Source organism: Sinohyriopsis cumingii, unplaced genomic scaffold (assembly GCF_028554795.1).
Source record: "Sinohyriopsis cumingii isolate HCF-2022 unplaced genomic scaffold, ASM2855479v2 utg002675l, whole genome shotgun sequence".
NCBI lineage: Eukaryota > Metazoa > Mollusca > Bivalvia > Unionida > Unionidae > Sinohyriopsis > Sinohyriopsis cumingii.
The window spans coordinates 143,601-167,124 of NW_028316269.1; the positions used below are offsets into that span (position 1 = coordinate 143,601).

Below are 23,524 nucleotides of genomic sequence, written 5' to 3' on the forward strand. Positions count from 1 at the left end.
AATGAAAATGTTCCGGTGGTCAGACATTGTTAAACTGGATGTGGGTGAGACTGATTGGTTTGTTGTAACTGCTTGTTTTTACTACACGGTAGACATTCTGCAATGTATTCCAGAGGAAGAGTTAAAGGGTTACCAAAATCTTTTACACAACGTAAAGTTAGTTCATGAGGAAACTTCTACACGGTGTCTTGTGATGTGCAATTTAGTGACCAAACCATTTAGATTCGCTACTAGAGTACAGTCGTCTCTGTGCAGAAAGTACACTTATTGCCTTCGACAAAAAGAGGTATAAGAATGGGCTACCATGCCATGACCTTTATCAGTGGTGATACAACATATACCGTGGAAGGAAATTGATGAGAGTATTCAAACGGTGGTGGATTACCAGCACATTACGAGAACAGTCTCCATTGAATTTGGGTGGACGTGTGGTGTGTGTCTTAGTGACTTCCTTTCTGGAATTTCGTTTGCCAAGAGATTCCTTGTGGACTCTTTACGAACAGTACTTGCCATAAAAAAAAACAAACATGAAAGTGGTCCATTTAAATGAGCACGAGAAACTCGTTTTATTAAAAGCTGTACGGTTTCATCTGGATATTTTTCAGCCTCTACGGGAACAAAAGATTTGTCAATGTTTAGGTACTGAAGATGTGTACGACGATTTGTGTGTAGCTTGTGACTTACACCTTCACTGGACAGAAGTAAGTGACTGGAAAAATTGGGGTTTCGAGGCTTGGACCAAAGAAGTGGCCAATTATGCCCAAGAGTTGTGACCCTCAATTCAAACGTCAAGTGAAAAAGTATCTTTTAAACCTGTGTTAGTGACAGTGCCAGAAGAAGAACCCGTCACTGAGGACAACCACTTCCTTCAGGATAGGAGTGTCATGGGCATTCCCGAAAGGCCATTCAGGGAGGACACATATGTGACTGTACCCATTTATAGAGACTTTAAGAACATTACACACTGTCCCTAGGACACCTTTGTTACCAAAGTCATGTTGTACAGTCACTTGTTTATATTCCACTTTGATCGTTTTAATGTGAATTTTATCGCTGTACTTAACCATTTGGCTTTTATGCATATTTGTCTTTCGTGTTGTTCCATTAAAAAATTAAATGTGTCCTGAAAAAAGTATAAAACTCTTATCTTTTCTATCTTCGTGTCAAAAATTCAATTCCTTGCACTATGGCTATCTCTGCTGTTTCTTCTCCCTCTTCCTTCACTTTCAAAGTCATCGACGGGCACTTAGATCGCGCCAGTTGGGAGGCCTCGTATCTTCGCCATCCCATTAACATATTAATTGCTGGGCCTAGCCGTTCAGGCAAAACCAAATTTGTCAAACGTTTGATCAAACATAAACATCATTTGATCTATCGTCCACCTCAACGGATCGTGTGTTGTTAAAAAGAGTGGCAATAGGCGTACAATCTCTTGCGATAAAGTCAAGGAGATTCCATCGTGTTTGTGGAAGGCATTCCTGGCGAAGACGACGGGATCGTGTCTGACCCCAGTCAAACCCACCTGGACATTTTCGACGATATGTTAGAAGACGAAAAAGAAATTAAACTGGTTTGCGCTCAAATGACCATCGTAATGCCAGTGTCATTGATATTACCCAAAATTTGTTTCAACAAAGTAAAGTCCGTCGCACCACCAATTCCAGTGCTCATTACGTGGTCTTGTTTAAAAATCAAAATCGCAAGTGCAAGTCTGACCCAAACAGTTACGAACGCCTTGGCTGACTCATGCGTACGACGATGCCACTCAAACCCCACACACCTATTTACTCGTGGATTTGAGACCTACCCACCCCAATTATTTGCGATTTCGTACCCATCTGTTGCACCAGTGGTGCCAAGACTATGTGCCCCTCGTGTACACGTCCCCGTTTTCGACTTAACAACAACAACAACAACAAACCAGACCAAAATAGATCATACAAGAAATGGAGCAAAGAAGAGAAGTTAGCAATGATGGAGTTTGTGGAGGAGCATGGTATACCATCAGCAAATGTTAACAAATTCTGGTAGAAGTGTGCACACTACATTTTCCAAACTAGGCCTTGTGAAATCAGGTTACATTTAGCAAAATATATACAGAATATGAATATCTATGGATCTTAACTCTACCTACCTTTTAACTGCACCGTCACCCATTCTGGACGAATATACTTAAATTGAATGTGTTCCATTAAATAGCTTCATTGAACAACCTTCACAGAATTAATTTGTCTGAAATTTGTGCCCTCATCGTTGCATTGTATTGATTAATTTTACAATGTTACAATTTCCCGGAGTCATATACTTTGAGAGCAATGGAGATGTTGGTCAGGTTATTAGCCAGTTGCCATTGGTAGGCATTACTAGCCACTTGCCATAGGTCAGGCATTATTATCAACATGTCATAGGTCAGGCATGATTAGCCACATCTCATAGGAAGGCATTATTAGCCACTTGCCATATGTCAGGCATTATTAGCCACATGCCATAGGAAGGCATTATTAGCCACTTGCCATAGGTCCGGCAATATTAGCCTTTTTCAGTTCTTGTTGTCACTGATGTTAAAGCATAAGTGCCATAATAAGGATTGACATTTAAAGCTAATTAATTAATATTGTTGAGTAATTAAACTTTATTAGTGCATGCTAAGTCATTAAAGCCAAAGCCACACTATAAAAAAATAATGGAATGTGGTCTTGGGTTCAAATCTCGCTTGGCCATTGTGGGTCAGGAAGCTTGCTAGTAGATTCCCATGGCTCCGTGGTTCTTCCCACGGTTTTCCTGGGTTCTTCCTCCACCAGTTAAACTGAGAAATGGCAATAAGTTCACAGCAACAACAATAAATCAATCGCACCTAAGCAAACACTATGGCCACCTGGAAGTGTTTGTCTACTATTTTCATGCAAATTTTGGCTCTGAAACTAGATTGATGTGATTATTTTGAGTGAAAAAATTTTGAAGAAAGTCCACTGACCTACTTAGCCTAATATGTTTGATTTGGTTGCAGCATGTGCAGTCATATAACTTGTGGCTGTGTAATCCTTTTACGTTTTCATATTGATTAGGTACGGTGTGTGTTTTAAAAATGTTTATATGAATTTTTCTACATGTTCAGGAGCTTCATGCAGATCACAGCATGCCAGGGTGAAATGCTTGTTCCCTTCTGCATGTTTGACCACTGATGAAAGTACCACCACCATTAGTGACGTGTCCAACAGTTCAACAAAAAATGAAGCATTGACTCAGTATGATCACATTTATACTTGTACAGTATATATACAAACAGACCCAGTCTTACCAGTCTTGGACGTAAGGTATAAAACACGAGGTATAAATTTGTTCAAAAAGCATCACACCGTAATACAAATTTAGAGGTAGAGACAGTGGAGATGGTAGGTTCTTGAGCAGGCATTTTAAGTTGAAATTAAATATAAAAAAATATCATTAAATTGTGATATAATTCAAAATCATTTACACTTAATGGTATTCTGTGGATATAAAAAAAATGACAGGTACTGTAGTCAAAAAATCAGAAATGACTGTTAAACTATAATCTTATTTTGTTTCAGCAGATAATATCTTACATGCATTGCTGCACCCAATCAATCTGGAGAAATGGCTTTTCATAAGCTACTATACCTCAGTTGCCGTGTCCATTGACACAATCAAAAACCTAAACTCAATTACTTGTGGTAGCCAAAGTACCTCTGTCTGAATACTCACTCTTATAACTACACACAACATGTAGTCCAACCACTTAATATTATTAAAACAAGCATGATATATGCATTATTTCATCTTTACATATCTCTTTTTCAGAGAAATTCAAAGAGAGTGGAGCTATATTTCTGTACGTGATAAATTCAAAAAATGAAGTGGAAACATTAGCTACCAAATTATCAGATACAAGGTTATCATCATTTGATGATGTAACTCTCTCTCTCACAGAGCAAAATTGCTGCATGCTGCTCTATATACTTCCACTGAAACAACTGCAGAGACTGTGTTAAATAGCGATTCACTCAAAAAAGCTGTAAAGATGTTATCCATTTGGGAAGTTGAACAAAAGGCATCTTCAAAATGTATAAGGGATGAAAGCAACATATTATATCCTAATCGTGACTTAACAGCCTTTTCATGGAATGATATATGCAGAGAACTTTTTCTGAGTAACCCGATATTGGCTGAAATATTACTAGCAGTAGCACTGCCAACAGGCAAACTTGGCATGATTCAGCCCATTAGGTCACTTCTGCCCAAGTTAGGACTTGTATACTCAATACTTATGAGCAATAGGTTTGTGGAATTATCACTTGTACAGAAATTAATAGCTATCACTATGAAAAATGAACAGACTCATGAAAAGGTCTAAGTCATTTTCATTTGTTATGTACTGTTATAATTGCAATATTCCAACAGTTTAACTTGTTGACATGAATGCATGGCATACTTTCTGACATTTCATAGTTTTAAACATTGTGTCCCCAAATTTTTTCAGTGCTTGAACACTTTAATAGGAAGCTAGCACTCAGTATATTATTTAGTCAAATGATACATCTCAGAATTATTATTTTTATTTTCAGAAGACGTTATTGCTACTTGCATGTTTTATTCAGCTTTGGTTCATCTTTCCTTAAAGTCACAGGATACTCTTACTTTTAGACCAACTAAAAACTGACATTAAATTCTCATCATTTTAAAATAATCATAATCTAGAAGTCAGTAGTTGTGACCAGTATTGCCACTAAGTAGGGGAAGTTATTTCCTATTGACACATTTGATTTCTATCATACATTATAAAATTTGGGTGACACAATGATTGAGTTGGACACTTTTATTCACCTTAGCTTATTTGTTACAAGATTGCTGCCCTCTTACCCAAATATTTCAAACTGCATCTTGATATTTTGCATGTATATTTTCAAAAATCTTGCTTGTGAATTTGTTACATAGTTCTGAATGATTTTATTTTGTTTTCAGAGTTGTTTTCATCTTTTATATGTTCATTATTTCTGTCCCTTTTCTTACCCTTTTTCAGATTTCTAAAGGAAAACACACCTAATGGAGGTCTTAAAAGATGACAAGAACAGCTTTATACAACTTTTATTCATCCATGTAATTAAGTTTCCAAGGAATGTACGAGCCATTTCCAGTTCTATTTACATGTTCTTTAGATTAAATAACGAGTAATAACTTGAAATGTTATATGGATAAACGATGAGTAAAATTTCAAACCCATTCTAGCTGAATAGTAAGTGCATAACCGTAATGCTTAGAAATGTAACCAGCATAACCAAGTTCCAGTTATTATCATTCAAACTTTAATGGATCAAACATGAACCAAACTGTTTCATAAATGAACTTCAGTTTTCAATCTTATACAATTAATATTATATTTAAAAATACTGGTATACATTGTAAATGGCTGACAGGATATGATCAAACTACAAATGTACATTGTGAATCAGTATCATGATATAACACTCATTTTCCACTAATGTTTATTTTATAAGGTTTATTTTGGATGCATGGCTTGGCATTATAAACTACTATAGCTTCGTGGCCGAGCATCTGTAGACATAGATTCAGGTTAAAATCATATGTCTGGCTGATCACTCACATGCTGCTAGTTTATTATACATCTGTCAATTTTATAAGCAGTCAGCGATCACAAACAACAATGTTTTATGTTTCAGTGGTCAAGTTCAATATCTTATCTTCTGCTGTCGATACCATGAAGCATATGAGACCTTTTCTCTAGTATAAATAATAGAAGACATCAGTATGATAATATGATACAAGAAGGTTTCATTGATTTCTTTCTTGTTCCCAACAGGTTGTTTTAATAGATTGTAGATTCTGGGTGTGTCCAGTAGCTATGAAGCTACCATTAGAGAAGTTGAAAAATTAGGTGATTCTTGTTTTAAGGAGCTTCAGTTAGCAGTCAGGGAAGGAAGAGTTTTCAGAATTGTTGGTGACAATTTAAATTTTACAACTGGGGTGCGACATGAAAGGGAAAATTATCATGGAGGGACAAAACATTGGTTTGCATCTGCTGCTATTGTGCAACACATGACCTTTGCCAATCTACCAGACCAGCCACAGGGATCGGTTCAAGACCTTGCCTTGGATCAGCTGTCTCCTTCAGAGAAAGATCAGAGAAGCTTAAAATCAAACTACACAACTATGATTTTAAATGCAGCAGTGTATTATCTCCCCTTTCTGAAAAAAGTTTAAAATTTTTATTGTAGTGAAATTGAAGTTGAATTTTCTAAGGAGCTTGCAAATAAATCAGTCATAGTTCCACTTCCAGTTCTTCCTTACAATGAACAGCAGTATAGTGATGTCTGTAAAATAATGCAGTCATACAATGAAACGATAGATGAAATCTATGGATGCACAGATCATCCTCCAGTGCATATAGGTGGTGATCAATTGACCAGGGAGATTTAGTGGTGCAAAAGGAGTACATCAAGGTGCTTTTGATGCCAGAGAGAGACTGAGGGATATGTATCCAACTACTTTTGAACTCTGGCATACAGCTATGAATTTCTTGACAATGGCTTATCAGAAGCTCTTTAGTTTGGATAGTTTTGAAACTGGCTCTATGAATGGAGAGAGAATTCGTATATGACGGCATGATGTGAATGCTGACGTGAATAATCATGATGTAGACAAAGATTTCTTTTTGTTATTTGTTACTTTTTGTTATTTGTTAAATCATACATTGATGAGGCACTGTGTGATTTCTTCGGACTTCATGATCTAAACAGTACTCCAATGAAGAACATACCTCCAGACCCTATAGCAGATATGTGGTTCCAGCAGGCTATTGAAATGTATGTCTTCTCAGGGCACAAGATTTACATGATTGTTGAAGAAACTGTCAAGGATTCAATGATCCCCATTCAAATTAAAGTTAGCGATGAGGAAGTTAAAACTATATATGTTTTGAAGCAAGGAAAAAAGACAGTTTTAAAGCCAATTGACACTGATCATGTGCATCAGTATGGACATACTGTGTTACAGGTTGGTTTACTGTACATGAAGTTTTTGGATGTGATACACAGACCTGACAGGGACAGGTTACTTGGTTGCCTTAAATACACGATGTTGATGTTCAATAGCCATAACAGCAGAAATAAATATGCTTTAGAATTCTTGCGCCTATTATGCCATCAGCAAGCATCATACAGTTTGCGCACTGCATATCAAAGTGTCTATGGCCTTTTTGTCAATATCAGGGGGAAAAAACATAGTCATATACCAGCAGATCTAGCAATGGAACACCTTGTTAAAAGGACAAACAAAATGCTTAAAGGACTGGGCCCAATGAACAAAGACAAAAACCTACTGGCCAGATCTAAAGCCGTAGCGGTCATGGACAACATTGCTGATAATTTTGACAGTGTATCTGATGTAAAAGTGAGGGCAGGCTATCACAAACAGAGAAACTCTCATACTGATGAGTTGAAAATGATATATGATCTGCGAGAAGTGAAACCTTTTGTACCACATTCAGGCAGGTCTTTTAGTGCTCACAAAAGTATACAGGCACCAGCAGATTCAGTAAACAGACTTGAGTTTGAGTCCTGGATAGATTATCACAAAGATAGACTGGCATTTGAATCTGGAAAGTAAAATTAAACTTCTAAAAACAGTCAGTAAACCTCCATCATGGAATTTTACAGAACCATCATCTGCCACAATACGTACGAATAGCAGCCCATTTTAAATTAAACCTCAGTTGAATAAATGACAGGGTTGTTATCCTTTATTCTCAGTTAATGACAGAAATATATGATAAATTTTACATATTACATGCATAGTCATCTTAGGATGATGCAAACATGGATTAATCAGTGTTGTTATAAATTTTGCAATAGTTATTGCCAACTGCTCTGATGGCCTAAGTGGTTAGAGCATCCACCTCAGATGCAGAAGGTCACAGGTTCAAACCCCAGACAAGTCACACATAGACTTATAAAAATGGTTCTGGCAGCTGCCTCGCTCGGTGCTCAGCATTAAGAAGTTAGTGTTAGGACTGGTGGGCTTGGTGTCAGTATAATGTGACTGGGTGGGACACGATAAATGTCTGTGGCATTTTGCCCCAGTGCTAGACATCACTATAAACTTACACGCTGCAGACATCCTAGCGATATGACTGAACATTTTTTAAATGCTATGTTTAAAATCCAATCACACACACAACGTTATTGCCCCTTTTTTGTAATTACACCTGCAGGCATGCACTAGTACCACGCTTGCTAATCAATGATAATCAATAACATCAAAATAATCCCACACATGCATGGGGGGGGGGAATGGTGGTTCGTTTAAGTAAGCAATTTGTACAACATTTCTCTAGTTGTATTTCCAACTTTGGCAGAGGCAAGACATAGGCATCGCTCGTTTGTTCGATAGTGATAGTGTCTTCAACAGGTAAGTTTTTTCTCCTGCGATACTGTTCCCAAATTTGGAAGCTATTAATGTCATATTTTGTCTCCACAACCATAGTCTCCTTCTGCTCCTGATACAAGTTTAAGGTATTTTGAGAATGATGAATACTTTGTTATTAGTCAGATCCCTAATTCGAGGTGATGGGGTTGGAGAGGCAATGGTCTTATTTTTAAATTATACTTTCACCTACACACATGCCCACCTTTATTCTGTCCTGTTGGCAAGGTTATGGTCAATAGGAAATTAAAATGGATTTGAATAAAAAAGGGTGACATGACATACATTTACTTGTGTGTGTGATTTGCATTTTTAACCCAGCTTTAACAATTTTTCAGTCATATCGTTACAATGTCTGTAGTGCAACATTTTATAGTGATGTCTAGCACAGTGACACCATTATGCAGACATGTAGCATTATGTCCCACGCAGTAGCATTATCCTGATACCAGGCAACCAGAACTAACACTTAACTTCTTAATGCTGAACGTCTAGTGAGACAGCTGTTAGTACCATGTTTATAAGTCTTTGGTATGATTCAGTCAGGGTTTCAACCCATGACCTACCACATACAAGGTAGATGCTCTAACTACTAGGCTACCAGAGCGGTCAACATTTACTTGCTTAGTCTGAATAACTTTTTATTTCCTGAAGGTAAAAAGCATTGCATTCAGTGAATCAGCAATGTACCTAGGAATATTGCAATATTGAACAATTTCATTTATGTCCATAGGTATAATACCAAATGTTTCAGTTATGCGTTGAAGTAAATCGTTATTCAGGTGAAATACAATTTCACCAGATGTATCAGCTCTCACATATTCCTTTAAAGCCATATGCACAAGGTATCTATCTATTTGATTTTGTCATGCAATCTGTTTCATACCAAATGCACTTTCAAGTGCATCATTTTGACAAAGGTCACAGCATATAAATTCAGCTGCCTCATATGGACAGTCAAAATAATTATTCAAAAATTGGCGTCTGCAGCCAGTTTCAAGTGTTAAATATCCTTTCATATCTTTCTCAAGAAGTTTTAAAGATAAGTCATTGTTGTTGTTAAACATTATGGCTTCAACTTTAAGGCCATCCCTTCCTGCTCGACCAACCTCTTGAACATACTCTGAAGTGAAATGAAAATATGTATTCTTTATTCTACAAAGAGTCCATAGCTCTATCCTAGAATACAAGTATACTAAAATAAAACATTCTAAACAATGTATGGCTTTACATATGATGTACCATGCATTATAAGCAGACTTGACGAGCATATATGTGTGTATATATATATATATATATATATATATATATATATATATATATATATATATATATATATATATATATATATATATATATATATATATATATATAATGAAACACATGAAAACCTAGTATTGGATTCATGCTTGAAAGGCAAGTAATTTCTCATGTCCTAAAGACAAGTTCAGGATATGGTGAAAGTCAATATAACAATGGGTTTTCTGCTTCATTTTCCTTATTAAAATTTATAAGGAAAAAATTTCCATTTTTAGTTCACTTGATGAGAAGAGAAATATTTGTACATACATGTATTTGAATTAAATATTGCATTCCTTCCAAGACTACTAAAATCAACTAATTGAACTGGTAAATTAATTGAGAAGACGAAGAAGAAATTCATTTTCTATCACTGTTTTGTGCACAGACTTTTTCTTAAGGACCAACAGACTCCAACTATTATATCTGAGGCAGTAGACATAATGCAGCTATCAAATTGTATATATTTTCAGACCTAATATACATACAACAATGACTGATTTTATGGTGTGCATGAGTATACCTTCCACCGAAGATGGGGATCCAGCATGAATCACTCTATTCTATGCACCTTTCTAAGTACTGCCCATTCCAATTGCAATTGTCGCAAAAATGATTTTTATGTGATTGTTTTCACTTGAAAGACAGCACAGAATAAATTCATTTACTTTGCTATATTGTGGAGAGTGCTATTGCACAACAATGTAATTTTCTTCCTTTTTTCTTCCATTGAACAATTAATCACCTAGAAGTAGCTTAGCTTGCTCAATAGATTTATCACACCATAGACGTCTTGTGTAGACTTTTGTGACAGGAAAGCATGACCCATTCTCCTTTGTTCTAATAAGGTCCTCAAACGGTGATTTGAAACCACAGTCATAAGGTGAAGTTGGTGTTGTGTCACTTGAATATGGTCGTCGTCTTCTTACCAGCAAACTTATGCTTTTTCTTTGAAGAGGTGTACAGATAATTATGCTGCATCTGGAACGTTTCAACTCTTTCTTGATAGATTTGATGCTGCCTTTATTAATAGTTGCTGTCATAGCACACACTGTACAAACAAGGAAAACAGCCCAAAGATTTTTAATCTCCTTGTATGCAGGTCTAAATTCATCCTGCCACTGCAGAATGCATTGGGCCTCATCAATAATCAAGCATACCTGTTGCTTTGTCCATTCAGCCTCAAGTAAGCATTCAAGAACATTTTTATCCAGTATGTCTTCTGGGTGTCCAACCATATATGAAAATTCACCCATGCATAAGGTACTGTGATCTTGAAAATGTTCAGTGACATGTATCACATGCCCATCAAGTGTGGAGCAAAGCTGATTAAGAATGGCATTGAAAGGTTCAAGTACTACGACTTTGCACTGAAGGTAGAAAGGAATCAGTTCAAAAATCAAAGTTTTTCCATATCCTGTGGGTAATACAACAACTAAGTCTTTGGATTCTCTCAGGGTGTACAAAGCATCTATTTGTCTGGGCCTGAGCCCAGTAATTGGTGTCTGTGAAGCAAAAAATTGTCTGGTTATATTTCATGACAGCTTGTTTGAGATTACACATCCGATCTAAGTAAGCCACTTGCAAATAGGACGAAAATGAGAAAGCTTTGATAACGTAACACTGGCAAACAACCACTTTTATGAAGGTTGCTATTTATCAATAAGTGTACATGAGATTAAATTAATTTTTTCAGTCAGCAAACCAATCTTAGTACGAAGCCATTTATCATTCATGCAGTCTGTCTTCTGATATATTTTTACAAATACCATGTCGTTAAAATATTGTGATTTTTAATGTCAATAAAAACTACTTTAATTTATTTTAAGCAGATTTGTTTTAGAGGTTGTTCTTAATGTGTGTGTGTGCACATGTGTGTTGGAAGATACTGTTACTATCTGAATGATAAAGAATATTCAAGACCATACAAAGTGTTTTGTGTCATCCAATTTAGTTGAAATATGTTGATGTTGGAAAAAATCCTTTGAAAATGTTCATTCTTACTACATAACCCCCTTTTTAGTTTTTCTTTCTATAACACATCTTAAGTTGAAACCCTCTATGCTTCAAAAAGACTGCACATACATGTATCTCATACATATACTTGATGAATACTTCACTGATTAACGCTCATCGAAGTTTGAATCATATTCTGTTGATGCATATTAAATAATTATCATGAAAACTACATGCATCATGATAGGCTGGCATGTGTTTCAGCACTAATACTGCACGAAGTGAATGTAGAATGTGTGCTTAAGCTGGTGTTCATTGTAACACAAGTATAATTGATATTACTTATTGAACTCTTTTGACTCAGTCGATATGAATGTTACATAACTTATTCCTTATTAATGAACTCATTTGAGATTATATATACACACATAAAACAATCGTAAGACATGCTGTCACTTTCATTTGTTTCCTTTCATATGTGTACACATGGGCGTAAATTGAAATATGTATCACATTTGCATATAACTATACGTATTCAGTTATCAGAACATGACAATGACAGATGACGAATAGAAACTAAGAAAGTCACATCTGCAAGTGTTATATTTGATACATTTCCATTTAAATCAAAGCAACTCAGAATTACTGCTGTCCATATTTAATCATACAAGGCTCAGTGGTTTCTTTAATGTACATGTCAGTGTATTTTTGTTTTTATATTTAAATCCGACAACACATTTGGTTAAATTGAGAAATAACTGTTTGGACATATATTTGGATGAATGATTGTGACATTATAAGAAATGAAAATACTGTTCAATTTCATGTCATACTTCAACAATGATGAAAAGTACAAAATAAATACGAAACATTTGTCTCAACTTGTCTACAATGCATATCTCAACATTACAGTGATACTGAAAAATTAAGTTTATACTAAGTTTTGGAAGTTTATTAACTAAATATTGAAAACAGCATTAATTATGGAACCAAATCAAATTAGTGATGAGAACATTAAAACTTCTGTACAGTGCTTAACATTAAATGTACTTACATTGTCTTTCAGTTATGATGATATGATATAGTGAGTGAATTTTGAAGAATCTTACCAATATAAGCATGTGAATGAAACCTGAATGCAGTTCATGGTTTGTTTTGGAAATCTTGCAACACAGCAGCACATTAATTATGGAGGCAATTAATGTGCCTTGCCTAATGAATAGAATATATTTACAGTAATATATCAATATCAATGTAAGTGGTGTAGCAAGAAATTTGGCTCCTACACTCCCAAAGACTTACTGATAGGGCCCTCTCCCAATAAAGTTTGATGGTATTTTAGGCTCCTTCACCACCACCACAGGTTGTACGGGATGCTATGCCACTTTCTTTCAAGAAACCAATTTGAAATGGAACTGACAGTAAGAAATGTTAAATGTTAGCCAGACTGTCAGCCTAATAAAAAAAATGGTTGGTATTTTGGGCTTAATCTTTCGCAAAATGTGGATTGTCATGTTCAACGGTACATCAATATCATTGAGATGATGCTGTCTAAAATATTCAGTTTTTGGCAGCATTTCCCCCCAACCCTTCATTGAAGGGATTTGACAATAACCTTTGGCCAATTAAGGATGTTACCTATCACCTTATACCAATTCCGACGTAATAATTATCAAGTAATTGATAGCAAATGGAATGTCGTGCATGATGCAGTCGAAATGTGCAATATTTGACAAAATGTCGTCACTTTCGCCCCTTCGTAGAAAAGGTTGTTAGATCGATCCTAATATTTCACAAAATTTGGGCTGTCATGGAAAATGATATATACATATTTATATAAAACTGGTCAAGGAATTCATTGTAATTAGAATATTTTGGATGACGCAGTGTGAAATGTGCAGTATTTGCAAAACAATCGTTACCCTCACCCTTGGTAATATTGGGAAGATATTTTCGTCCTAATCTTTGGCAAAATTAAAGCTGTTGTACTTAATCTCATATCAATTTCGACGTAAGATTTATCAAGGAATCGATTGGAAAATGAAGTTTTGAGATGACATAGTGGGAAATGTGTAATATTAACAAAATATTGTTGTGTGTAACCCTATACTTCGTCTTCGCCTCATTGTATATACCTACATAGCCGATTGGTGGTTAAGCTTGAATACAAGATAACGACTGCTACAGTTCAAATCGAAAGTATTAGTAAAGTTCGCATTGTGTCACTAACAAAAAGAATATTAAAGCAATAAATGTGCCATGGTTAGATTACCGAGGCCATTTGTTTTGATCACGTGACAATATGGCGTCGGCGTTCGCCAGACTTAGGTCTCACTGGACAGTTTATACTTATTGCGAATAAACGCAATACTTATTGCGAATATTCGCAATAGATTGCGAATAAACGCAATACTATTGCGAATAAGCACAATACTTATTGCGAATATTTGTAATACATTGCGAATAAACGTAATACTTATTGCGAATAAATGCAATAATATTGCGAATATTCGCAATAAAATCTTGTACGGCAAGGCAGAAACTTGCTTCTTCTTTGGAAATTTGACAACATGCAGTTATGGATTTTACTGCTTTTATAAAGTTGTATTTTTCCCTTGGATTAAGTTATTCTGAAATTATTTGCTGTTTGGCAATCAATCATAGGATTGTTATCAGTATGAGAACATTGAAACGAAGGCTGACGGAATTGAGATTATATAGGAGAAAGTATCCATCAAACATTTTGAATGTAGCTTTATACGAAGCGGAGCAGATCAGTAAATCTGGCTGTCAAAATGGTTATCCCTGATGCATCGAAAATGTTTACTTGCAGGATTTCGAACTTCAAGATCTGACGTTGCAGTTTTGCTTTCACTTTAAGACCCTAAGGGGTGTGAACTTAAAAGAAGAAAAAGACTACGATGAAGGAATTATTATGCCAAGGGGCCTAACTTTACCTGGCATCTGGATTCTTACGACAAACTGAAACAATACGGTTTATGCATCAATGGCTGCATGGATGGATTTTCACGGAAAATCATTTTGGTGCAAGGTAACGTGTTCAAGCAGGAATCCACGCATTATCGCAGGACATTACATTGACGCAACTGAGCAACTCGGTGCATGCCCAAAAGCTGTAAGAGGCGAAAGTGGAACCGAGAATACTCATGTTGCAGAAATGCATAACTTTCTGACTAACACACAGTCTTTCATCTTTGGGCCAAGTACCGCTAACCAGCGGATAGAATCGTTTTGGCGGCTGTTACGTATGGAATGTTATCAGTTTTGGATAGAGTTCTTCGGACTTCTGAAAGACACAGGCTATTTTGAAGGAGATACGATAGACAAGAATGTTATATAATTCATCTTCATGCCTATTTACTGGTAATTAACATAGTTTGCATCTCTCCAAGTAGGGCAAACATGATATCCTTACTTAAGAAAAAATAGTTGTTCTATTAATAATATTGTCCTGATGACTTATTTGTGACATGATAACTTTACGAATGTTTCTCATTATATATATATATATATATATATATATATATATATATATATATATATATATATATATATATATATATATATATATAGTTTCTGACCTTGATTCAGAAATCAATGAGAGTTATAGTAAACAGCCTTTTTATAAAAAAATATGTGTGATTCTTTCTCAGACTAAGATTCATAAAGTGAAATCGAGGCGATACTTGGGGTACGTGACAAATAACATGTATCAATTAGATTTTACCAGAGGATTGACCCACATCCGGGCATCTGTTTTGCGTTGTAGCTAGATTTATTATTGATGTTTTGTGAAAGAATAGTCATTAGTGTCTTAACAGTTGAGAAGTTAAAGTGTTTTATGTTGTGACCAGTTTTTGGGCTAATTGTTTTGTTTACTTTAATTTATTTGGATTACAAGCTTGTTTTCCCTGGAAATACTACTGCTCTAAATTAATTCCTGGACAAGGACAGTTATTGAAATTTAAACAGAATTCAAACACTGGAATATTATTTTCTGTGTTTCAACAAATAACTGTTGACACATCAGTACAACGCTAACCACAGCATATGTAATGACCTTCCATTTTGGATTTCATCGGGATTCGAACTCAGTAGGACCTTTCATTACTAGGACTTTTATTTTTTAATTCATGGATTATTCTTGGATTATTTTTGGATTTGATTCGTCGAACCGTAAGTTCCTTTTCTCATTTTAACATTGGTATTCTAGGGAAATAAATTATTTGTTTAATTTTACAAAGCTTGCTGTCTTCACTTTCTTCTTGTTTCATTTTGTAAGAGCCTAAACATGTAATAATAATAATAATAATATATATATATATATATATATATATATATATATATATATATATATATATATATATATATATATATATATATATATATATATATATATATATATTGGGTGGAAGTCTCAGGAGGATGTGAAATATATATACCATAAATCTTGCAAGGGCAGATATCTTTATCCCCTGATCAAAGACATTTGCCAAATATTTTGATTTATGATTTATTTGAGTCTGAAAAATTCGTAATTTTTGCATAGCATTTAGAACATGCCCCTAGAACAACACAAACCCTAATAATACCTTCTTGTTTTTACCCCTTTTATCGTGTAATTTTTCAAATTTAACGCCATTCGTGTTACACTTTCATTTCTCCTTCACTCTCAACTGTTTTACTCCTTTTATTCACCATTAATACGCTCAGATGCTCCTTTAATTCCTCGCGAGGGGATACGACATGTATACATAGATCATGCAATTTTCTAAATAGATCATTTACTTCACATGGCTACTCGTCCACTGGATACATTCTTAATGCCCACAACTGATGTAGGAGGACCATAGAGTGCAAACTTTGTCTATCCGACTGTACTTGGCAAAATTTATGCATTTGTGTCACGGTGGATGGATATTAGAGGGACATGAAAACGCTGATGGTATTTGTGCTATGCGGATAAAACAATTATATATATACATATATATATATATATATATATATATATATATATATATATATATATATATATATATATATATATATATATATATATATATATATATATATATATATATTATAGTACACGAACGTATAAGTAAATAAACCATTAACAAAATTACTGCAGTTATATATGTGTGTTCGATTACAGGAAGACATTGACGAGGCTGTAACAGTATGGAATACTCATTGCATACGTCCTAGCAAAAACCAGAATGTACCCAGTGGCAGAACGTGTGTGCTGTATACAATGCCCTTGTTTATGGAACACAAGATTACGCAACAGATATGGATTGGGACACCATCATTGTATGCAAAGACGAATGTTGGCTTAACCAAAATAAACCATCAGACTCAGAACTGCACGAACTCTTCCAGATTGTAATGGAAGAAAATAACCTGGAAATTATGAAGAGCCCTGAAGATGCCCTCAACACTTACAGACTAGTTTTGCAGGCTCTGTACGCATGAACAGTGCAGATGATCTTGATCATTTCTTTTTTTTTTTAAATTTATGAATAATGCAATGAAAATTTTAATGCAACCTATATAGGTAAACCATGCCAATCTCAACGCTTTGTGTCATTAATTGCCTCAAGTAGTGAAGGGGGGCACTATAGCGTCAATGGGAATTAGCATTACAAACCACCCTGGGCCTGTATAGCGTCTATGTAAATTTAACATGGGCAAAAAATCGTGGGCCTGTATAGTGTCAAGGGAATTTAACATGGGAAAAAATCTTGGGTCTGTTGAGCGTCAAGGGGAAATGGAACATGGGAATAAATCGTGGGCCTATTTAGCATCAAGGGGAAATGGAACAGGGTCTGGACCCTATTTTAATACGGTCCCGACCTGATGGGTCTATGAAAATGGAACATGGGAGAGAGATAGAACACATACACACACACACACACAAAAGGGGTAGGCAATGAAAGTCAAGGTCTTTTCGAGACCTATGAGTGGCCCTGAAAAGGGCCTTTGGGTTTCTTCTTCTTCTTCTGCTTCTATTTCCTCCACTTCTTCCACCAAGTTCTCACTTTTTCCATTATTCCTTTCTTCTTCCTCTTTGCAGTTTCTGTTATCCAGTCAGGGTGACCCATCGCTCTGAATTTATGTTGGATCTTCATCCAGTTGTTATTCAATCTTTCAAACTCTAATTTCTTCTTCTTATTCTCTTCTTCCTTTCTCTCTTTGCTCCATTTTTCTTTCATCTTCATCACTTCTACTTTCATTACCTCTGTAATTAGTTCTTCTGCTTTTATCAACTGGTTAAAACCCCACTTTACGTACCACCAGTCAGTCCAATAAAAGCTATTTTCTAGGAAGCTCCTGACTTCTATGACATGATCCAAGGCTTCCTTTAAACTACCTACTCTCACGTAAGGGGTGTCAATGAATCCTCTGATTCTTTCTACTTCTTCCACAATCATTCCCCCTATTAGATCTTTTGCTACTCCAAGACTCTTCACTTGTTCAGGCTACCTTCAAATCTTCCTTCCTTATTCAATCTTTCTACTATATAAGTCCCATCCATGATCCAAAAATAGCTATGACTCAAATCATTAAATAAACTTGTCACTGTTGCCATGTTCTTCTTTCCGTTATTCCGTAGAATGGTGTGAATGACGAACGTTGTGGGTTCTTATATAAAAAGCGCGGACGTGAAGGAAAACATCCCATAAAACCCAAAACTTATATTACCTAGATCATCACTTAAAACGGACGTGAAGGAAAACATCCCCTACTTTTCTCATCTCATATTATCTACTATCCACATACGCGAAGCAGCAATAAACAAACCCAAAATCTACTATCCACACACGCAAAGCATTCAAATGAAACCCAAATCTACTATCCACACAAACTTACTTTATCATTTTCAAAACCCAATAATCTACTATCCACACAAACGTACGCGAGCGCTTACAAAAACAAACACATACACTCACACTAGGAAAAAAAGGGTCAGTGTTTATATTCACACTACTCTACATACACACATTGGCAAATCGATTACTATTTCTTTTCTAAAGGTTTGGGTAGCCCTGAAAAGGGCTGTTTTTTTAAGAACTCCACTACACCTGGTTAATGATGGCATCTTCCAGGTCTGGCACCACACACACATCTTCTACTCCAATCTTTCCAGTTGACTCTCTTAGATGGGAGCGCAGAAGGAGGATGATTGGCTTCAGCACCCCAATCCTCTGTCTCTGGTATATAGAAGGCCATCCTCTCTCCTATTTTCTTTTCCTCCTCTTCTTTTTTCCTTTTTTTACCTCTTCCTCTTTTATTCTACCTTCTTCAAAAATGGCCTCTGCAGCCAGCTCATTCACTATACGACTGGTCTATTCCAGGTGCATCTGGAGTTCTAGAAGATTTCCAATCCTTGCATTTATTGTCTTGTTGTTAACGAGTCAACGATGGGTAGGTCGACTGACGACTAGTTTTCAATTTATACTAAAAGCGCGGACGTGAAGGAAAGCATCCCCTAAAACCCAAAACTTATATTAACTAGATCATGACCAAACAACGCGCGGACCTAAAAGAAACACTCACTTTTTTATACTACCCATCACTATTCTAAAAAATCTTCATTAAACAAATAATATACTATCCACATACGTAAAGCAGTCAAATCAAACCCAAATCTACTATCCCCACACTTCAAACAACAAAAAATCATTATCATAATCTACTATCCACACCAACGTACGTGAGCGTTTACAATCACACACACTTTCTAAGCAAGATAAACAATTCAAGTGCTGATACACGCACTTTTATGTTTTTGAACTTATTATAGGTAATCAATTGTTATTTCTTTTCTAGAGGCTGCGGTAGCCCTGAAAAGGGCTGTTTGTTTTTTTTTTTTTGCTATGGCAATCTTTTTTAGGTTCTAAGATTGCGGCCTCCTTTCACGATAGGCTTTCTCCCAGGATAAGGTCTGCTTCTTCGGAAAGAGAAGAACTCTTTGGTATCGATACGACAATCGACAAAGCCTCTGTCAAGTTCAGGTTGCTGCTCCTGCTGCTGTTGCTGTTGATGCTCTCTCTGCTGTTTCTGAAGTCTGTACTTCTCTCTCCATTCTTTTTTCTCCCTGTTAATTTCTTCTCTGAAGAGCTCTTCTATCATGTCTTCAGTGACTTTTAACATTCTCACATTCTCTATCTCTTTTGGCTTCGGTATCAGACTGTGTCTGACCCTATGCAAATTCACGTAGGCTTCGTTTAGCTTAGCTAGTCTGGAGCACATCTTCGTAGGAGGATGAGTCGACAATGGATGGTTAGACTTTTCTTTGTTTTTTTAGTTGAATTATAGAGGTGTTCGTCTGCAATATACATGTACCTATGGTTTATTTGCACACGGTGCAATAATTAATTACTCCTGAGAGGAGGAATGGTGCCGCACCCCTCAGGCATTTATGTACTCACAGAGTACTAATTGATTGGGTTTTTAGTTCGTAGACAGTAGTGGCGTGCCCAAACGATACTAAATGTAAGGCCTAAGATATGAGTAGGAATAGTGCAAACCCACACTCATGTATTCAGTTTGCTTTTAGTCACCCCAGGTGTCAACCCAAGCAGTATGTAACGTCAGCAGCCATTGGCCAGCTATGACGTCACATTTAGGACACCTGGGCTTGTGGCAAGTGGAAATCGTTCCACATCTTGCCACTTTTGTAGGAAATCCGAGCGTGGTAAAGGAGGATGAGGTGTTCAGCAAGCCAGCCATGGATGTTGTGTACTTCCCGAAACGCCAGCCGTTACTTATTTCAAATCAAGTCCAGTTGTACTAATGGACATACCTAATACCAATAATGTGTAAGCCACCTGTGCTATTGAGTCAAATTCATTTAAGTTGTAGAATTTAGAATAAATATCAACGAACAAGTTGGAATTTCGTGTACAGAGTGTACATAAGAAATAAAAATTAATACCAATCAGTAAAGTCTGTGCGACTTATATCAGTTTGAATCACGCTAGGTTTGAAAGTAGTAGGTGAGTTTGACGGTGGTACCAATTCAGATCATAATAGGTTGCGTAAAAAGTTAGCCAGAGGGAACCAAACCAATCTGGTTCCCTATTACATTTAAAGGCAATTTTGTAGCCCTAAGAAGGGTTTTTGTTTATGCAAACGTCCCCCCCGGTCCTCATATTTTCTGCATACTTCCGCTGTTCTCTGCTCCTGTTTGGCTGTCTCAGGGAAGTAGAAGCCGTGTATGGTTGCGATGTGTCGAGCAGCTTTCGTTACGAGATCGAGGTTGTAGTAGTCGTAGGCATCTTGGTAGTACTGACTCAGAATACGTACGCCGTAGTGCCATTGGATCGGTCGTGGTCTCTGGATTGCTAGGGAGCGCAAATTTAAATATTGAACAGCATTGATGAGATGGCCGGCTTTATTTATGTCTGTTACTGCTGCGCTGAACCCCAATTCCTTGATTAAATTTTTCGTACTAATTGGTAGATCTTCCTGTTCGCTTTCAGCGCTACTTGTAGACAGCTCCAGATCCTCTTCCAGCGTAGACTTTTTAGCAGGTGGAGGCTTCGCTTGGGGAGTTTTTGCTGGTGTAGCCTGTTTTTTCTGGGTATTGCCTTTTCCTCAGCTAGTTTTTGTTGTTGTGGGTGTTTCTTTGACTGCACGGGTGTAGTCAATAAAGCAGTTTTTCCCTCTATCCTGGCCTCTGGAATGGTTGTAGTGGTTGTAGTGGTAAAGGATGTAGACTGTTGTTGAGTGTTGATCTGTGTAGCCGCTGGGCAGGGATCACGTGGTTGCGAGGGCAACTCTCGCACCACGTTCTTACTCTGTCTCCAGTTCCGACTTGAGGCCGTCTCGTAAATTTCTTTTTCTCTGTCGTTTTCCCAGATTAGGAGTAGAGTTGTTCGCTTAAACTGCGCTCTTATGCTCCATCCTGTGGCAACTTTAAGCCCTAACCCTTGAAGTGCACTCAGGACTTGTGCTGAGATTACATCCGTCGCTAGCTCCATTGTTCTTGATACGTGTTGCTGCTTCTACGTTCGCTGCAGACTGGATGGTTAGACTGGAGACTAACCCCGGTTTTAAAGTAAAAGCGCGGACGTGAAGGAAAACATCCCTACACGGTTTTCGAGCCGGAACGTTCAATGAGTGTCATGAGAGGGATAGTAAGAAGTCAAAGAGCATGAATCAAGATTCCAATAGCAAAACAAAAGACAAAGGCAATTTTTCTTCAAAACAACATTTTCTATTCAAAATCACTTAACACTAACAAACAACTATAACATTTTTAACAATAATCAAACAATATAACATCAAACATTTTTTTTGAAATTACAAACATTTTTTCAACTAACACATTATTTTGGACAGGGCTGACAACGTTGTGAATGAAATTGTGATTTCCACTGTTGGAAGTCATTAGGCCATTGATGGACACTACGTTTCCTAGCTTGAGACAAAAGACCAGAATAATGGTCACAAAACCATCGATCTACTTTCACATCGTTTCTAGAAGAAGAACGAGGATCAAAATGAGTCACTAAATGTTCTAAGGAATAGTCCAGGCTGCGATGATGCAGAAACTACACACAATATTGTCCACACACCAAGGAATCTGTGCCTTGTAATTTCACATTATTGAATCGGGTGGTCTGAGCATTTCTTCTCATAAAGTCAATGATATCGTCTTCCAAAGGGGGCAATCCATACGAATCGAAATATTCCACACATCCTTCTTGAGGAAAGTAGACGGCTATCCAGTGGGTTCCTGGGAGGTGACTGTCGTCCGTGTTGATCACATAAGCTTGATGGTCTTGAGGTTTGCGATGATGGAGTTCATCTTTAGCACAGACGACAGGATTCCAAGAAGCAGTGTACGAACTGTGGTTCAAAAGGTAATGAAGTTCCCAGGTATCCATGTTTTGTGTGGGGTTTTTTCTTCACAGGTAATGATAAGTGATCAATTCGATCCTGATTTTCTCTTGGAAAATGTCTGAGAAGTAAAAAGCGTTTAGCTCTGACTTCGGACCCTGGTTCACGAGAGTTTCGATGCGACGGATCTCCAGAGGCGTTAATGGAGGACAAGAATGTTCACGCAAGCCTTTATACCACTGATGCAACACGACTTCTTTCGAGATGAGACCCCAAGCTTTGTCCAGATACTCGTCCAATTTTTCTTCTTGTCTCAGCATCAGACATTTATCGTGTTGAATTTGACTGGGATGATCGTTTTGACATCCATAACACTCTTCCTTGATTAATTCCTTCATTTTTTCTGCCAGGACTGTAGCAAAACAGGAGACTAAATGCGCTTCTTGTTCCGGCCATCTTGACTTCATCATCATAACTTCGTCGTCTTTGTCTTGAGATTCTTCTTCCACGGTCTCCTCACATTCCATGTCCAAAGTTTCTCCACTAGGTAAAGAGGGATAACAGTCTTCTATGGCGTCTAATAATCTAGAATGACTTCTCTTAAAAAGTTGATTTATATGGTATTATCTAATTCGGCATACAGGATGAAGTTCACCGTGTTATTTACGGGTAAAGGTTCTGCAAACTGAAGTTCCACACTAATCTTGCGGGATTTTACAGGGTGAAAATGTCCCTCGTCGCTGCCTTGGTCAGGAGTGAAATCAAAAGCCCACAAAGCATAGCCTCCTGCATATTCCTCGTACTAAATACCGTGACTGGTGTTGGTCCCTAACTGTCCGGTAGCTTCGTACAGGGACAAGTACGACCTCAAGTAATTCCTGTCACCAAACTTACGTTCGAAAGGTCTGGTACACAACGCCTTGCCATCGCGACTGACTTC

At 36.8% G+C, this 23,524-nt stretch overlaps 2 protein-coding genes across 2 annotated transcripts; one reads left to right on the plus strand and one right to left on the minus strand.

The window, feature by feature from the left end:
* The first annotated feature begins 6,758 nt into the window (after positions 1–6,758).
* On the plus strand, positions 6,759–7,949 carry LOC149770128 (uncharacterized). The gene has a single exon (XM_089949352.1). It carries the CDS (start codon positions 6,781–6,783, stop codon positions 7,639–7,641), a length of 861 nt encoding a protein of 286 aa, XP_089805478.1. The 5' UTR covers positions 6,759–6,780; the 3' UTR covers positions 7,642–7,949.
* Positions 7,950–9,172: 1,223 nt separating this feature from the next.
* Positions 9,173–21,722, minus strand: LOC149770129 (ATP-dependent helicase wrn-1-like). Its single transcript, XM_089949354.1, is given in 4 exon segments — positions 9,173–9,580; positions 10,280–10,428; positions 10,540–11,280; positions 21,301–21,722. Coding segments are annotated over 4 exon segments (1,569 nt in total). The 3' UTR covers positions 9,173–9,323.
* Positions 21,723–23,524: the final 1,802 nt, after the last annotated feature.

Excerpts from the sequence above, each read along its gene's own strand:
- LOC149770128 (XM_089949352.1), top strand. The coding sequence starts at position 6,781 with ATGAAGAACATACCTCCAGACCCTATAGCAGATATGTGGTTCCAGCAG.